The sequence below is a fragment of the Tamandua tetradactyla genome, chromosome 26 (assembly GCF_023851605.1).
Source record: "Tamandua tetradactyla isolate mTamTet1 chromosome 26, mTamTet1.pri, whole genome shotgun sequence".
Lineage (NCBI taxonomy): Eukaryota > Metazoa > Chordata > Mammalia > Pilosa > Myrmecophagidae > Tamandua > Tamandua tetradactyla.
In genome coordinates this window covers 27,956,849-27,975,461 of record NC_135352.1, presented here as the reverse complement: position 1 = coordinate 27,975,461, position 18,613 = coordinate 27,956,849, and the positions used below count along the sequence as shown (strand labels likewise).

The following is an 18,613-nucleotide window of genomic DNA, read 5'->3' as shown; positions in this document are numbered from 1 at the left end:
CACGTCCCTCCAGCTCCGCACGCCCCGCCCCCGGCACGCCCACGCCCACCGCCCCTCGCCTCCCGGAAGTCCGCCTCCTCCAGTCCCGTACGCCCCGCCCCCGGCACGCCCGCGAACTCCGTCGGTCTCCATCCGGGAGCCCGCCCCCGTCAGGCCTACGCACGCCCCGCATGTCCCGCCGCGGCACGTGCCGCCCGCCTCCTTCCTTCTCCGCCGGGCAGCCTCGGGTCCTTCCCACCCCACCCCGCCGCGCCCGCGCCGCGGCCCCGCCCCCGCGCCTAATTTGAAGCCGCGGTTCCGCCAGCGTGGCTGGTTCAGTCCGCCGCCGGGGGGCTTCCATCCCAAGCCCGGGGTTTTGGAGTGAATTGAGAGAGACAGGCCTTGCCCGGGCCGGGGACGGAGAGAAGGGAGCCGAGGCCGGCCTGACGCCCAGTCTGACCTGTGGGAAGAAGGGGAGCAGGCCGGGACCCGCACTGGTAATCTTTTTCCCTTTCCTTTACGGCAATTCCATGACCCTAAATCAAAAGCCTTGGCTGCCGTCCTGGTTCCCGCGCTGTTTTGGGACAGGAACTCATTTCACACCTTAATGCTGATTATGAATAGCTTTTCTAGAAGAATATACTAGCACACATGGGCAAGAAATTCTGCACAAAATTTTAAGCAGTTCATGACATAACGACGCCAAGTCAGGACCGCTTGTTAAGTATTAGGTTACTCCCAACACTTTTGTTTCTTCGGTGTAAGGAAGGGGCTGTATTCTGTACATAAATATTCATGGTTATATATATTGCTACCATTTGTTGAGTGCTTATTTCTTGCTCTTATCTTTTCATAATACATTTTCCTATTTTATTCTTTCAACAACCCCTCCAGGTAGGAATTCTAGCCACCACTAAAGTTTAAAGAGATTAAATTGCTTGCATTTGCTAATAGCTCAGTCGCAGGAATTAATCTCAGATCCCAGGAATAAAACGGAGGCCTTTTTTTTTTTTATCTTTCCCAAGCAAAGAGGGAATAAGTGTTTTGCATTCCTTTTTCCGCTGTAAAAAAAATAAACAAACCAAAAACCTGAGAAATAGGACCCACTCTCAACCAGGATGGGTAAAAAAGTCCACTTTACCCCATCCATTTGTGTTACCCAAGCCCCTGTCTGAATTTACCAACACGATTACTTACCGGAAGCAGTTTTCTGTTTTCCTGTAAGTTATGCTAATTTTTTTAGTCTAGGAGGTATGCTTCTGACTGATCCGGGTAATTTATCTTTACCGGTGGCAGAACTTGATGTGCGCCTTGAGGTGGAAGATTCGGGAAAAGGCAACCTGGGACATTACATGCGAGAATAACATTTGCAAAAAGGCTCTTGGATTGAGCCAGGAATAAGGAGTAGTCATTCTTTATTTGGTGAGAAGGCTGAGCAGAGAGAAATAAAATAAGTAAGTGATTTAGGGCCAGATTACAGAGGGGAGTTTCTATTCCTTGAGGTAAATTATACTGTGAATTTGAGTGATGCAGTGAAACATGAGTGCTGCTCTGAAAAGTTATGAAAGTGTTTTTAAAGATGATTAGTCTGCTTCAGTCATGCTGATTGTATGGGAGATCCGGAGGGTGAGTAGATTCGAAAAACTGGAAAAGAACAATATATTGCTGTTTGTTTCTTATCCCTTATGGTAGATTTTGGGGGATTGAAATATGGGTTTGTGTTCAAGCATAGACAGGCAAAGTGACTAAAATGGAAGAAAAAAAAAGACAATTAGTAAATTATTTAATTTCTTAATATTCATCCAGAAGGTAAACTTGTAAAATGATTTTTTTTTTTTTTACTGCAAATGAGTTTTAATCATATACTTTACCATGAAAACTTTACCAGTAGTTGGAGAAATAGTATCAGTGCATTCCAGGAGACCAGTAAAGGCTTAACATTAAAAAAAAAATTTTTGACAAATAGCAGAGCATAATAAATAGTAGAATAGAACATATAACACTAGAAAATACAAAATATTAACGAATCTAATTTCAGGTCAGAGGGAGACATTGTAATTGGGAACAAGAATTAACCAGTGATGAGATAAGAAGATGAAAAAAGCTGGCTTCAGATCTCCTTAGAAGTCAGTGATCATGAAGATTGCACCCCGTAGTCTATTTGTCTGGAAACAAGCCATCAGATTTCATAGCTGGACAAGTCTGGGCATAAACCTAAGGATGAGGAATATTATAGTCTAAAACCAGAATGTCAGATGCTTTCCTGCTCTCATTTCCTCTTTTTTTTTTTTTTAACTCAGCCCTCCCTGCTCAATAGCTCAAGCCTCATTGTCTTCCAACCCTCGCTTCAGCTGTTAAATTTTTCAGCTGTGCAACATAACATGGGGACATGATATATATTGAAATTTTCTTTTTCTTCTTTCAAAGCTCGTGGTTTCCCTATTCTAGTGATACCAACACTGATTTTCTGTTGTGACTCCATAATTTTTATGTGTGACACAATCCATGATCATGTCAAGATTTTGACAAGGTCCTGAGATGATTTCAGTGTCCTAAGTGTGAACTTACATATGGTTACTCTTAGTCATTGGTAAGATAGTAATTATAATTCAGGTCTGACTTACTTCGTATTCATTTTCCTCATTATGTTATCAGTGGACTTTGCTAAATGTTAATACGTGTAAGGAAAATGATGTATATTAATCTCAATGAGATTTGGGGGACTTTTATCTTTATGTGAAGCAGATTAAAAGTAACCAGAACACTCAGATTCAATCTAGCAATAAGGAACCATATCACTTTGCATAAAAAAAAAAAGCGTTTTTTTTTAATTGCTTCATTTCCTCAATCCTCTGAGATTATATTCCTTTTCCAGGGATATTTATTATAAAATTTGTAATGATACATTCGGAATTGTATTTTTCTTCCTTGGTTTATAGTTTTCATGTGATTCTTAGAGGATAATCATTCTTAGATCTGTTATGGTTGAAATTGAACTTGAAATCTATGAATAATGTTGGGAACTGAGTCATGTCTCTTCCAAAAGGCTTCATCAGGACCCAAGTGCTGGTCCTTTGAGTGTGAACCCATTTGTAATTGAAGGTGCTGTTAGTTAGGGAGTGCTTAAACTGAACCAGCATGAGCCTAAATTCTGTGTGGCTGAAATCTTTGATAAGCAAGGAAAATTGAACAGAAAAGTCCTGGGGAGCAGACAGAAGCTGTAAGTCAGTGGAACTTGGAAGAGAAAGGAGAAGATGCTGCCATGTACATTGCTATGTGACGGAAAAGCCAAGGGCCAAGATTGCTGTTAGCCAGCCTCAGAATACCAGTCTGGGGAGAAAGCACGGCTTTGCTGACACCTCAGTTTTGGACTTCTCCTCCATCAGACTGTAAACCAATAAATTCCTATTGTTTAATGCAACCCATGTTATGGTATTTGTTTTTGCAGTCAGGAAATTAAAAGAAATAATATGCCTTTTTTAAAAATTAAAAAAAAAAAAAACACATACTATTACTACACTCTCTCAGTCGTCTGGGGTGGTTCTGTTTTTGCTTCCAGGAAATAATATGCTTTGTGGTGAGTTTGGTGTTGCCTTAAAGTTTTATACTAAAATACAAGACAATATTTATCAACTCAATAAGTACAAGTACTGGAAAAGCATCACCTAAGCCATTTATATGCCTCTTTGGAAAAGTGTCTATCCATGTCTTTTGCCCATTTTCAAAATTGGGTTGTTTGTCTTTTTGCTATTGAGTTGTAGGATTTCTTTATGTATTCTGGATATTAAAATCTTATCGGATATGTGGTTTTCTGAACATTTCATCATGTTTTTCATAAAGTCTTCTGATGCCTGAAAGCGTTCAATTTTGAGGAGGTCCTTTTATAATTTCTTCTTTTATTGCTTGTGCTTTGGGAATAAGGTCTGAGAAACCACCAGCTACCACAAGATCATTAAAGCGTTTCCCTACATTTTCTTCCAGGAGTTTTATGGCCCTAGCTTTGATGTTATGACTTAGATACATTTTGAATTAATTTTTGTATAAGGTGTCAGATAGGGTTCCTTTTTCTTTCTTTTGGATAAGGATATCCATTTCTCCGAGCTCTGTTTGTTGAAGAGCCTCTTCAGTCCAGTTGAGTAGACTTGGCCGCCTTGTCAACACCAGTTGGCTGTAGTTGATAGGATCTGTTTCTAAACTGTCAGTTTGGTTCTGTTGGTTGATATATCTATATGCCAGTACCATGCTTCTTTGTCAACTGTTGCTTTGTTATATGCTTTAAAATCAGGAAGTGTGAGACATCCGACTTCATTTTTCTTTTTCAAGATGTTTTTAAATTGCCCTTCCAAATAAATTTGATTATTGATTTTTCCTATTTTTGTACAAAGTAAGCTGTTGTGATTATGATTTCTGTTGTACTGAGTCTGTAAATCAGTTTAGGTAGATTTGATATTTTAACTCTATTTAGTTTTCCAATCCATGAGCACGGAATGCCCTTCCATCTATTTGTGTCTTCCTTGAATTCTTTTAGCAAGGTTTTGTAATTTTCTGTGTATATGTCTTTTACATCCTTGGTTAAGTATATTCCTAGACACTTGATTCCTTTGGTTGCTATTGTAAATGGATTTTTTCCCCTTGATTTCCTCCTCAGATTGCTCCATTCCAGTGTATAGAAATACTACTGATTTTTATGCACTGATCTTTGTTTATTAGCCCTAGTAGTTTGCTGTTGATTTTTTGGGACTTTATAAATATAGGATCCTATCATCTGCAAACACTGAAAGTTTAACTTATTCTTTTCCAATTTGGGTGCCATTTATTTCTTTTTCTTGCCTAATTACCCTAGCTAGAACTTTCAGCACAGTGTTGAATAACAATGGTGACAATGTTTTGTCTTGTTCCAGGTCTTAGAGGGAAAATTTTCAGTCTTTCACCATTAAATATGGTTAGTTTTGGGTTTTTCATCATGTTGAGGAAATTTCCTTCTATTCCTATCTTTCAAAATGTTTTCATTGAGAAAGGATGTTGGATTTTATCAAATGCTTTTTCTACATCCATTGAGATGATCATGTAGTTTTTCCTCTGTCAATTTATTAATGTGTTGTATACATTAATTGATTTTCTTGTGTTGAACCACTCTTTCATACCAGTGATAACACCCACTTAATCGTGTGAGTAATTCTTTTAATGTGTGCTGGATTCCATTTCTAAGTATTTTGCTGAGGATTGTGGCATTTCTATTCATTAGCAAGATTGGTCTCTAATCTTCTTGTAATATCTTTGTCTGACTTTGGTATTAAGGTGATGTTGACTTATAGAATGAGTTAGGTAGTGTTACCTCTTCAATTTTGGGGCAAGATTTGAGCAGAACTGGTATTGATTCTTCTTGGAATGCTTGGCAGAATTCTCACATTAAGCCATCTGGTCTTGGGCTTTTCTTATTTTGGAAGCTTCTTGATGACTGATTCAGTCTCTTTATTTGTGATTGATTTGTTGAGTCTTCTGTTTCTTCTAGAGTCAGAGTAGATTGTTCATACATTCTGGAAAGTTGTCCATTTCATCTAAGTTGTCTAGTTTACTGGCATACAGTTATCATAGCATCCTCTTAAGATCTTTCTTATTTCTGTGGGGTCCGTAGTAATGCCCCTCCTTCCATTTCTGATTTTACTTACTTGCATCCTTTTTTTTTTTCCTTTGTCGATCTAGCTAAAGGTCCATCAATTTCGTTGATTTTCTGAAAGAACCAACTTCTGGTTTTGTTGATTTTTCTTTCTCTAGCTTTGTGTCCTCAATTTCATTTATTTCTGCTCTAATCCTTGTTACCTCTTTCCTTCTGACTAGTTCGCCGTTCTTTTTTCTAGTTCCTCCATGTTTGCAGCTGGATCTTTGACTTAAGCTCTTTTCTCTTTTTTATTTATTTTATTTTTTTGTATGCTGTATGGCGGGGTCACATTTCACTCCTTTTCCATGTGAGTATCCCGTTACTGCCGTACCATTTGTTTAATTTTTGCTTCTTTGTTTTTTTGTCTGTTTGTTTTTTGGGGGAAAGTGCATGAGCTGGGAATCTAACCAGGGTCTCCCGCATGGCAGGTGAGAATTCTACCACTGACCTACCCTCATACCCCCTTTCCTCTTTTTCAATATATGCATTTAGGGCCATGAATTTCCCCCTCAACACTTCATTTACTGTATACCATAAGTTTTGATGTACTGTGTTCTTTTCATTCTTCTGGAGATATTTACTGATTTCTCTTGTAATCTCTTCTTTGACCCACTGATTGTTTAAAAGTGTGTTGTTTACTGTGCTCATATTATGAGCCATTGATTTTATAATATGGTTAGACTGTACATGTGAGGATATTTCTCAGTAAAACTTTTTTTTAAAAGGGTGTGTTGTTTAGCTTCCATAAATTCGTGAATTTTCCAGTCCTCAGCCTGTTATTGATTTCCATCTTCATTTCTTTATGTTCAGAAAAAGTGTGGTATGTAATTTCAGTGTTTTCCTTGTGGTTTTCAAGGGGTTAAAATTTAGCTTGCTAACTTCACTTACTCTATGAGACCAAAGGAAGAGAAGTTTATTTTCTCCAAAACCTAAATTTTCTGTAGCAACCTATCTGGATAAATCATTTAAAGAACCCAAACACAGGGAGCCCAGAATGGGATTGAGTGCTTGTAATTCTCTATAGCTCAATATAATGCCCAGATACATCCCCAAGTATGTTGAGTAGATAATATTTGCAAAATCCCTTGAGGGATGGGAGAAAATATATGAAACTATGAAACTTTACCAGTGGGAAAACCCCTGATAATATCTCAAACGTTAGGGACTCCTGTGCTGGTTTGTAAGGATATATGTCCCCTAGAAAAGCCATGTTTTAATCAGAATCCCATTTCGTAAAGGCCGAATAATCCCTATTCAATATTGTATGTTTGAATCTGTAATTAGATCATCTCCCTGGAGTTGTAACCTAATCAAGAGTTAGTAAATTAGATTAGGTGATGACATGTTTCCACCCATTTGGGTGGGTCTTGATTAGTTTCTGAAGTCCTATAAAAGAGGAAACATTTTGGAGAATGAGAGAGATTCAGAGAGAGCAGAGCAGAACGACATAGCCACGAGAAGCAGGTCTCCCAGACAGTGGAAGGAAAATGCCTCCTGGGGAGCTTCATGAAACAGAAAGCCAGGAGAAGAAGCTAGCAGATGACACCATGTTCACCATGTGCTCTTCCAGATGAGAGAGGAACCCTGACCATGTTCACCATGTGCCTTTCCGAATGAGAGAGAAACTCTGTGTTCACCACATGCCCTCCCAGTTGAGAAAGAAACTGTGAACTTCATCAGCCTTCTTGAACCAAGGTATCTTTCCCTGGATGCCTTAGATTGGACATTCTATAGGCTTGTTGTAATTGGGACATTGTCTTGGCCTTAGAACTGTAAAGTAGCAATTTATTAAATTTCCATTTTTAAAAGCCATTCCTTTTCTGATATATTGTATTCCAGCAGCTAGCAAACTAAAACAACTCCCAAGTCAATAGGCCAAGCCCTTGATCTAGATGTTTATTTTTCTGAAGCTTATTTATGTACCAGAGAAGCTAAGCCTACCTGTAGCTATGCCTGAGAGTTACCTCTAGAGGATCTCTTTTGTTGCTCAGATGTGGCTTCACTTTCTCTAAGCCCAACTCTGTGAGGAATATCATTACCCTCCCTCCATCTCTTGGCAACATGAGATATGATTCGCAGGTATGAGCCTGGCCCTTGCACTGTGAAATCGACAATGCCTTCCTGACCAAAAGGGGAGAAAGAATTGTAACAAATAAGATATCAGTGGCTGAGAGAGTTCTAATAGAATTGAGAGGTTTCTCTGGAGCCACTCTTAGGCAAGCTTCAGCTAGATATTGCTGTTTATCATGGTTTTCCAAACCCCAACCAAAACCATTCCTGCCAACCCTAAAGAACACCTGGGGCTTTATCTGAAATTCTAGAAAGATTCCATGCACTATGGTTACTTTCTACAAACCTACAGCCTCCAGATAGGTTCGTAGGCCAGATAAATTCTGAAACCCAGAGGTCCAGCCTCTCCAGAGCATCAACTAGTTGCATCCCTCTATCCCTTATTATCAACAGCCCTTTGCAACATGAAAAAGTTAGAGTGGGCATAGTCCAGATACCCCTAAATATTGGGAGAGAGATAAAAAAGATGGGGCAGTTATAACAGAGAAGATGGGATTTAACATATGATTGCTGAATCATTATATTGATATTTCTTTTAGTCTCCAGTGTCTTGGAGCAGCAAGAAGGAAAAACCTAAAATTGTGTAACTGTAATGCATACCAAACTCTGAAATCTGTTCTATAACTAATTGTTGTGGTGTGCTTTGAACTTTATTGCTTTTTTTATATATATTGTACCAGTTTGAAAATATTATGTACCCCAGAAAAGCCATGTTTTTATCCTGATCCAGTCTTGTGGGAGCAAATGTTTCTTTTAATCCTGATTCAATACTGTAGTTTGGAAACTTTTCATTAGATTGTGTCCATAGAGATGTGGCATGCCTAATTGTAGGTGTGATCTTTTGATTACATGGAGGTGTGACTTCACCCATTCCAGGTGGGTCTTGGTTAGTTTATCAGAATCCTTTAAAAGAGGAAACATTTTGGAGAGAAACTTCAGAGCTGATAGAAACCTCAGAGCCAACAGAGAGCTTATAGAAACAACAGAGCAGACAGAAACTTCATAGCAGAGCTGGCAGGGAGAGAACAGAGACACAGGTGTTTGGAGATGGTTGGATCCTGCAGATGTCACTATGAGATGTTAAGCCAAAATCTGGAGAGAGCCAAGGGAAGCCAAGAGATGAAGGCCAACCCCAGAGAAGCAAAGTGAGGAGCTACCACAGGAACAGAGGCTAAAAGCCATGGACACCAGGAGCAAGGGACCAGCAGATGCCAGCCAAGATGACAGAGCTGTTCCAGACAGTATCAGCCTTCTTGAGTGAAGGTGACCTCTTATTGGTGCCTTAATTTGGGCATTTTCACTTCCTTAGAACTATAAACTTGTAACTTATTAAATCCCCCTTATGTAAATGCCATTCCAGTTCTGGCATATCACGTTCCAATAGCTTGCAAACTAACAAATATGTTATTTTTCACAAGAAAAAATAAATCTAAATAAAAACTGATAAAGCAAAGACAAAAACAAAAAATTTAACATCCTTGGTACATAACAGTCATACTCAGTTTCAAACCAACTTCAGTGGTACACACAAATCTTTCCCTTCACCTTTTGTTTTTGTAATTAGTACCACTTACATCTTTGTACATTATATGATAAAAAAGTTAGATTAATCATTACTTTTTAGTACCTGTATGAGGAAGTGTTGTTACATGCCACGCAACATGCTACAATAATACTGACATCTGTAATTACACAAATGGGTACCTTTACTACAGGTATTTGTTTCTTTATGCCACTTCGAACCACTGTCTAGTGCCCTTTCCTTTTCGTCTCCCTTTAGCATTGCCTGTAGGCCAGGTCTAGTGGTGATAAACTCCCTCAGCTTTTGTTTATCTGAGAATGTGTTAATCTCTCTCTCATTTTTGAAAGAAAGTCTCACTTGATATAAAATTCTTGGCTGGCATTTATTTCCACTGTTTTCTTGCCTGTATGGTTTCTGATAAGAAATTGGCACTCAGTAATTGGGCCCTCTTGTATGCAACACGTTACTTTTCTCTTTTAACTTTCAGAACTCTTTCTTTGTCCTTAGCATAGGTACATACATACATAGTGTGATCATTATATAATGGGGTATATTTTTCTTCATATTTATCCTGTTTGCTGTTCTAGTTTGTTAGCTGCCAGAATGCAACACACCAGCGACTAATTTGCTTTTAATAAAAGGGGATTTATTTCGTTAGTTCTTCAGAGGAAAGGCAGCTAACTTTTCAACTGAGGTTCTTTCTTACGTGGGAAGGCACAGGGTGATCTCTTGCTGGCCTTCTTTCCAGGCCCCTGGGTTCCAGCAACTTTCCCCAGGGTGATTTCTTTCTGCATCTCCAAAGACCTGGGCTGAGCTGCTAGTGCTGAGATGAGGTATGCTGAGCTGCTTGGGCTGTGCTACGTTGAGCTGTCTCATTTAAGCACCAGCCAGTTACATCAAACATCATTCATTACAGCAGGCATACCTCTTAGCGGACTGCAGATGTAATGAGTAACAGATGAGGTTCATGTACCATTGGTTCATGCCCACATCAGTAGAACTAGGTACCTTCATCTGGCCAAGTCAACAACTGAATCTAACTACCACAGTGTTTTTTGAGTTCCTGTGGTGTGCATAGTCATATCTTTGGGTAAGTTTGGGAAGTTCTCTGTTATTATTTCTTTGACTATTGTTTTTGCCCCTTTCTTCTTTTGGGGACCCCAGTAATGTGTATATTGGTATGCTTGATGGTGTCCCAGAGGTGCCTTAGGCTATTTCATTTTTAATAATTCTTTTTTCTTTCTGCTCCTCAGCTTCTCTTCTAGTTCACTGATTCTTCTACCAACTCCATTCTGCTCTTGAAACTCACCTGGGAATTTTTTATTTCAGTAATTGTGGCCTTCAACTCCTGCAGTTCTGTTTTGTTCCTTTTTAAAATTTCTGTCTTTTTACCAAGTGTTTTAGTTTTTAAAAGCTGCTGGAATGCTATATGCCAGAAGAACAGCTTTTTAAAAAAGGAATTTATATTGAAATGTACTTTGAAAATCATTGCTTTTTTTTCTTTTCTTTGTATATATGTTATATTTAACAATAAAAATTTTTTTTTTTTTTTTTACAAAAAAGGAGTTTATTAAGTTGTAAGTTTGCAGTTTTAAGGCCATGAAAATGTTCAAATTAAGCTCAGGCTATAAAAATGTTCAAACTAAGGCATCCAGGGAAAGATACCTTGGCTCAAGAAGGCCAGTGATATTCAGGGTTTCTCTCTCAGCTGGAGAGACACATGGCAACATCTGCTAGTTTCTCTCCAGGCTTCTTCAACAGCTTTCCTTTATGCATCTCCTAAGATCTCTGACTGTGTGGGATCTGGCGACCCTGTTGGTCAAGGTAAGTAGTACTAGAGTCAACAGAATGGTTTTAAGAAAAATCATAATACAAAAAACAATTATAGTTACATGAGGCTTTGAAATTTACAAAGCATATTCTTCTGTCTTATCACATTTTCAAGATAACTACATTAAGAATATAAGATGATATTGATCTTCCCTTTCGCAGTTCATTAAGATTCAAAGACCTTAATTAACTTGTCCAAGATCATAGCACAAGGTCATAGCACTAGCAGATGGAAACGCCAGGATCTTAGGTTGTCTAATAACTAGCTCTGCTCTTTCCACAGTAAAACTCCATGAAAGAATAAAATGCAAAGCAAACAAGAAAATAAGCTTTGAGTTTTGAAATTTTGTTCTAAACAAAGTAATTTATGTCTTTTTTGTTTTTGTCTTAATAGTAATTGAAATATTACATGGGATAGGATTTATTCTCATATTTCTGAGCCAATGAAAAGAAAATGGGAAGCAAAACTGAAGCAAATTGAAGAACGAGCATCCCATTATGAGAGGAAACCTTTGTCCTCTGTGTACAGACCAAGGTTGTCCAAACCAGAAGAACCACCCTCCATTTGGAAACTATTTTATCGACAAACTCAAGCTTTTAATTTTGTTAAAAGGTGTAAAGAGGTAATTGCCTTATCCCAATCCTTTTTTTTAGAGTTACTGTAATTTAAGACTTCTAATTTTCATACCAGGTCCTATATCAAGAGAATTTCATTGTAGTCTTAATATCACATGATTTAGGAAAAATTAACCTTATGAATCATTAGCCATTTAATTTAAATTAATCATATAGAAGAATGACATAACTAGTGCCAATTTTTAAAAGTTTATGATCATGTTTAATTGAAGATATGCTTAGAGGAAGAGTGACTGTATTTATGTTATGAAAAATAATAGTATAATTGAAATGTTAGGAGTAAAGCTAAAGTAATATCCACAGAAATGTAAGGAAATGAGTGAGTGGAGAAGTAGATTTTTAGGAAAAAATTAGAGAACATAGAATTGAAGTGATAGAAAATGAAATGTCTCAAATATCATAGCTCAGAATTACCTTAGAACTTAAATCATAGTGGCAAAGCAGACATGTATTTTTCTTTCTACTATTTCCTTTTGTGCTTTGTAGTAGTAGAGTAAATTTATCATAATAATTGCCAACACATTAGGCAAGTGGGAGAGAGAATTGCTTGCTACCTGCCAACCTCACAAAGGTCATGGTGCTAAATAAAATTAATTAAGTGACAGATAATGTATTTTATATCCTTTGTTGGTCCTATGAGGAATATAAAGAAGCATAATGAAAAGATATGGTGCATATAATGAAATCTAACATAAATATATTGTGATTCTGATCATCATTGCTATAGAAAAGCTAAAAGTGCTATGCGTGAACCACTCTTTCTCTAGTAAAGAGAAGCTCACTCATATCTCATCAGAGTAGTTTGAAAATATATCCTAAGATAAACTTTTCTTACTCCTTTTGTATAAATCTAATTCAGGCATCAGAAACTAAAGTTTTGACAGAACACTGCTTCATTTTAACCTGAATTTAAAGGAGAACACAGGAATATGATTGCTGGGCTTGACCAATTACTAGTTTATAAAGATTTTTTATAGGATCAGGCAACCGAGTCCTCCTGTAGTTTCTCATTTGAAAAGGGAAGTTTAATTCCTTATAGGCTCAATAGCTCTGAGTGGAAACAAAGAATTTGTGTGTATATTCCTTTATTAGAAGACACTTGTAGCAGCAAACAATTATATTTAATCATGTATTGCAGTAATTAACCTTTAAAAAATTGGTTCCCACATTTATTTTTAGTGCTTTTTATAGAGAATTTCTTTGCTTAATCTCAGTGCATATCATTTATAATGTTTAGTTTTGAAAAATAAATTTAATTTCATAAATTAGCTATTAAAGCTATAATAGGAAGTCAAACAAGTGAATGGGTTGAGTGGTTTTTATCCTTTTTTTTAACTTTAAAAAAAAATCTGGATATTCTAATGGTTTCTGCCTTGAACATGTATCACTTGCATGATTAAATATAAATAAACGTAAATAATAAAGTTTTGATTGCCTTAGACCTAGTGATTATTTTTCTTGTTGTTTATAATACAAGTGTTCAAATTTCAGATTTCAAAACTTTGGTGAAATTCTTTATGAACATTTAATAGCTACAGTTGAATTTTATTTTGCATTGTCTCAATTTTTGGAACACATTTTTGATTTTTCAAAGGACGTTCATGTATTTGCTTTGGAATACAGAGTTGGAGATGGACAGCGTATTTACCTTGTAACAACCTACGCTCAACTTTGGTTTTACTATAAATCCCGGTAAGTAGTTTGTGAAAGAACAGCACATTAAGCTAAAGTTACAGTTCCTCTGTCTAGTAATTTTTGTGAAATTTATACAGGCTGAATTGTTTTTTGCAGTTCTCGACCACAGAATTAGTTACTCCTTTGCTTTTAAAATTAAGTTCTGAAATTCCCTTGTCATAGCAACTTTGAATTATCTCACCTGGCGTTAGAAGAAAACCATGTGTCATCAGTTATAGTTATGTGGTAATTATGTTCTATCAAGTCTCTGAAAACACTGAATTAGTAATCCTGAACTATTACCCGTAGGAGAAAACTGGAGTGGATTTCTCAGCCTCAGGTCACAACATTTCTTCAGCTGATAAATATATAATCTTATTTTATGTTTGTTTCTGTTTAAGGGCATAAATCTTTTGTTTCTTCCTTAAGTTTGTATACAGTGATTCTTTAGAAGTTCTTTGTTTCACGAGCCTTATAGAGATTACCCCCATTAAATGCCATCTGGAAACGGTATCATTGCCTTCAGAACATTTTAAAGCAACATTTAAACAAAGCTGAACATAAATTTACTTAAGTTTAGTCATAAATTGCATTGGGGCAAAGGGAATTGGAGCTCATTAAATAAGGTGTTGATTCATTAACATTGAACATTGAAAAGAGAATTCTGAAGATTCTTTTTCAAACCAGTACTAAATTGTACTATTAATCAGAAATGAATCCTTGCATTGTTAATTCTCTAATAATAAAGAAAGAGCTGATTACTTTTAACTGAATGGACCATTCACATAATTCTTAGACTTGCATAATAGAAAAAAATGGTAAGAAATTAGATGAGTACCCTCTATTGACCTAAGGTATTTTTATTATAATGTCTCAGTAGCTTCATATATAAAACTAGGCTTTCTTATGTTTATATACATGCAATATCAATTAGAGTTGAAGTAACATTAAAATAATGTGATAGATGATATTTTACTGAAACTAATTCTCATCTTGCAATATGAGTATGGCACTGTAAAACGGCATTGTGTTCATGAGTGTGTGTATGTGTGCATGTGTGTTTTTTGTTCTTGTTCTACTGTATGATATGTTGTTGCAATCCCCCCACCCCCGCTTTTCCTTGTTGAAATTACTACAAACCTTTTATTAATATAGGATGCTATCTGTTACCATTTATGCGTGTCAGCATATGTTTTTATTAACCTATGTCAAAGTCATACCTCTTGATGTGAGCAAGGTTGTAAACTGCAAACATGAGCTTTGAAAGCTCATGGAAGTAATGTGATTCCGAATATTTTTTTACCCATTTAAAATATATTATCTTTCTAAAGAAAATACAACATTTAAAAATTCTTGAAAAAAATTGATGGAGTCTCAGGAATATGCCATCGTCAAATGCCAATTGGAGAAAGATGATGCTTTTCTCAAACAAAGTTTGTTTCATGATGACACCAAAAACAAGTATAGAGGTGTTACACACAGTCAAAATCATCTGTGAGTAAATAACAGTTGAGGTTGACCATGTTTTCCAGTTAAATTATGATACAGGATGACTATTATATTTTGATGACAACTCTTGATGCTATGAGTCATAAAGCTATGGTGAACAGTTCTCTTTTATCATGTCTTTGTCATTTTATGTAAAGTGTAACATGATATCTTGAGATATAAGATCAACTTGTATGATTTAAAATATGTAAGATATAAATAACAATCTTGAATTACTCAATTTAGCAAAACTCTCTTGCACTGCTATGAAGTTATTCCTGAAAATGCTGTATGCAAGCTCTATTTTGATTTGGAGTTTAGTAAACTCGCTAATCCAGGAACTGATGGAAAACATATGGTTGCTTTACTCATTGAGGTAAGTTACAGACACAAGTTTTTTCTACCCATACATCTCTTCTTTTCACTTTATCATTCACTAAGTGAATCCATCCTATGTAAATATATGTGCTGTGTTTCTCCTTTTTCTTGCTACTCTTTCTTTTAACTTGTTTTCTTAGTGTCACTTCTATGAGTAAACTGTAAAAAGGAGGGATGATTCAATTTATGTCCATATATTTTGAAGTATCACTATAAAATGAAGTTTGGGAATTTTTTGAGTTTTTAAAATTACGTATTATGTGACCTCCAATACAAGTAACTGGCTTTGGTAAAAGTCAGGCAAGGTCATTTTTCCTATAAAAATTAGATACTAAAATGAATTTCAAGAGAACTGTTGACAAAAACAGTATTAGAATTTTTGAACTGGCAGGAGTTTTGGAAATGATATTTTATTTTGTACCTTCATAAATGAGGAAACTAAGGCCTGGAGAGATGCAGCCAGTTATTGGCAACACCTAGTCTATAAATACAGTTTTTGCTGTTTTCAATAAAGAGAAAAGGATACCAATAAAAAAATGATTAAAAATTAATAGAAGAGAAAAGAGTAGTATAATTATTATATAATTTTTGATTTGGCAGTGTCAACTAGTTAGATACTTAAAAAAGGAATGATGTAGGTTTGTACAATATAAGGTCTCTTTGTTTCATAAATAATTTTAAGATTTATTGCATTAAATGGTATGAAAATTGTAATGACTTCATTAATGTTAATAAGCTAGATATTAACATTCATTGATTAGCTATTTTTCCTCTTGGATGTTAATTGAATAGTAAATTTATAGCCATTCCATTTAATAACTTTGAAACATATCTAAATTAAAATTTTTTGATGGAAAGGGTACCTGCTAATTATGTTGAACTACTTGGTTTAGTTTTAAATTTATTCAAAGTGTATCAAATAATCTTGTGTTTTTTAAAATCACAGAATATTAGCTTATCTTTCTCATGGCTTTGAAGCAGAAGAAATGTACATAAATTCCTCTCCCTTAGCTCGCAAAACTCCAAAACAAACAGAAAGTTGTATTTTTCTTGAAAATAGCCATTGGACCCATAAAAATAAAATTAAATATTTTATTTCATCATAGTTCGTAAATTGTGTTTAATTTTTAACTTTATGTTTCAAATTATTTGTAAATATTGACTTTTTTGGTGTATAATATACGCTTATAAAATCTAAGATTGTATTTATTGTGTAGGCTCAGTGCAGTTGACAAGGAATGAAGATTCAGAGTTTCAGTGGCACTTTAATGTGGTGATACTATTAATAAAGAAGTACCACATTTATTAGAAACTGGAAATACCCCTAATGGAATCAACATTAGTGTAAACCCCATTTGTTGTATAGATTAATGAACACTAGTGTGTCTAAGATCATTCAGGTGTTTATGTTTTCCTCTTAATTCTTTACACAACATTATTTAAGTCTTGAACAACTAAACTTTGTGATCACCAAAAGTTTGAAAATGTTATAGAAAGGAGTTTAAAATTATAGAGTATTTTTATGTAACATAGTAGCTGCATTGATAGAAACATTATTAGGATGTTACTTAATATAACACATTCAAGAGCAATTATGTTGAAATTAGTTTCTTTTAGTGGTTACTTTATTTCTACCAAGTTGAAAATCCAGTAATACTTTTTCTTTTAAGTCTTTCTGTGTGAGGAGGCATACATTAAGTTAGTTCTTGTCTTAATTTAAGAGATGGTTAATATATAACTATTGATAATATGTCCTTTGAGTCAGTAATTTAACTGACAAATTTTAATAAGCCAGTCTGCCAATTAAAGTGAATTCTGGTGCAAATATAGTTTATAGAACTGTGAAGACAGAACATTGCTCAAAAAAATCAGTTTTTTTTTGTTTTATTTATTTGTCTTTTTTATTAGCACAGTTCTAGGTTTACAGAAAAATCCTACAGAAGGTACAGAATTACCATATACCCCTCCCAACACATGTTCCCTATTAACATTTTGCATTAGTGTCGGTACCTTTGTTACAATTGATGAAACAGTATTATTATAAATAAACTATTAACCATCTTCCGTAGTTTACATTAGAATTCACTGTTTGTGTTGTATATTTCTTTTGGTTTTGACAGTTTTTATTATGAAATACAACATATATACAAAAAGCAACAACTTTCAAAGGACATTGTAAGAAGTAGTTAGAGTACTGATTTCAGAGTTTGGTATGGGTTGTAGTTGCACAATTTCAGGTTTTTCTTTCTAGCTACTCCAAGACACTGGAGACTAAAAGAAATATCAATATAATGATGTAGCAGTCATACTCGTTTGTTGAATCCTATCTTCTCTGATAACTCCCCCTTCTCCTTTGATCTTTCTCCTAATGTTTAGGGGTATTTGAGCTCTGCCCTTTCTAAGTTTTTCATGTTGGAAAGAGTGTTGATAATGTGGATTAGGGGCATGGAGCTAGTTGATGTTCTTGGAGAAGCTGGCCCCTTGGGACTTATCTGACCTAGGAACCTATTTGGAGGTTGTAGGTTTCTGAAAAGTAATTGTAGTACATGGAATCTTTGTAGGATCTCAGAGCCCGAGGTGTTCTTTAGGGTTAATAGGAATCATTTTGGTTGGGGTTTGGCAAATCAGCAATATCTAGCTGAAGTTTGCATAATAATAGCCTTTTGAATAGCCTCTTGACTCATTTGAACTTTCTTAGCCACTAATACATTATTTTGTTGCATTTTCCCCCTTTTGTGATGTGTATTTCTATGTGGTTGTTTTCTTTAAGTATTTATTCTGGTAACATATATACAACCTAAAATTTCCCATTTTAACCACTTTCAAACATACAAGTCAATGGTGGTAATTCCATTCCAAATGTGGTGCTATCATCACCGCCATCCATTACCAAAATTCCCCATCATCCCAAACAAAAACACTGTACCAAATAAACATTAACTCCCATTCCCCACTCCCACACCCATTCCTGGTAATTATGTTGTGGTTTCTGACTCTGAATTTGCATATTCTAATTATTTTATATGTGAGGTCATACAGTATTTGTCCTTAAACAGTCATTTATTTAGTTTATTTTATTTTTCTTACATGGGCAGGCACCAGGAACCGAACCTGGGTCTCCTGCATGGCAGACAAGAACTCTGCCGCTAAGCCAACATTGCCTGCCCCAATAATTTATTTTTAACGTCTAGACTTTATAACTTCATTTAAATAACTTAAAGTTTCATTAAAAATTTTAATTTGGTAAAGAGAATTTAGAGAATATGTAATCTTATACTTCCTAAAGTCATTAAATTTATTCTGTGTAGTCCCAGAGTACAGAACTAGGCATTATTCAGTTTTCAAATATTTCTGCATCTACTAAATGCCGGCACTAA

At 35.6% G+C, this 18,613-nt stretch overlaps 1 protein-coding gene across 4 annotated transcripts in view; it reads left to right on the top strand.

Annotated features, from left to right (window-relative positions):
• The first annotated feature begins 149 nt into the window (after window positions 1-149).
• PRIMPOL (primase and DNA directed polymerase) overlaps window positions 150-18,613 on the top strand; it is a 65,823-nt gene continuing 47,359 nt past the window's right edge. For 2 of the 4 annotated variants that reach the window (XM_077144531.1, XM_077144533.1), the window contains exons 1-4: window positions 150-476; window positions 11,455-11,683; window positions 13,291-13,388; window positions 15,105-15,234. In XM_077144531.1, the coding sequence (XP_077000646.1) occupies window positions 11,504-11,683; window positions 13,291-13,388; window positions 15,105-15,234 (408 nt within the window). In that variant the 5' untranslated portion in view covers window positions 150-476; window positions 11,455-11,503. Of the gene's footprint in view, window positions 477-1,218; window positions 1,434-11,454; window positions 11,684-13,288; window positions 13,389-15,104; window positions 15,235-18,613 lie in introns of those variants that run through there. The other 2 variants (XM_077144532.1, XM_077144534.1) reach the window with 2 other exon arrangements.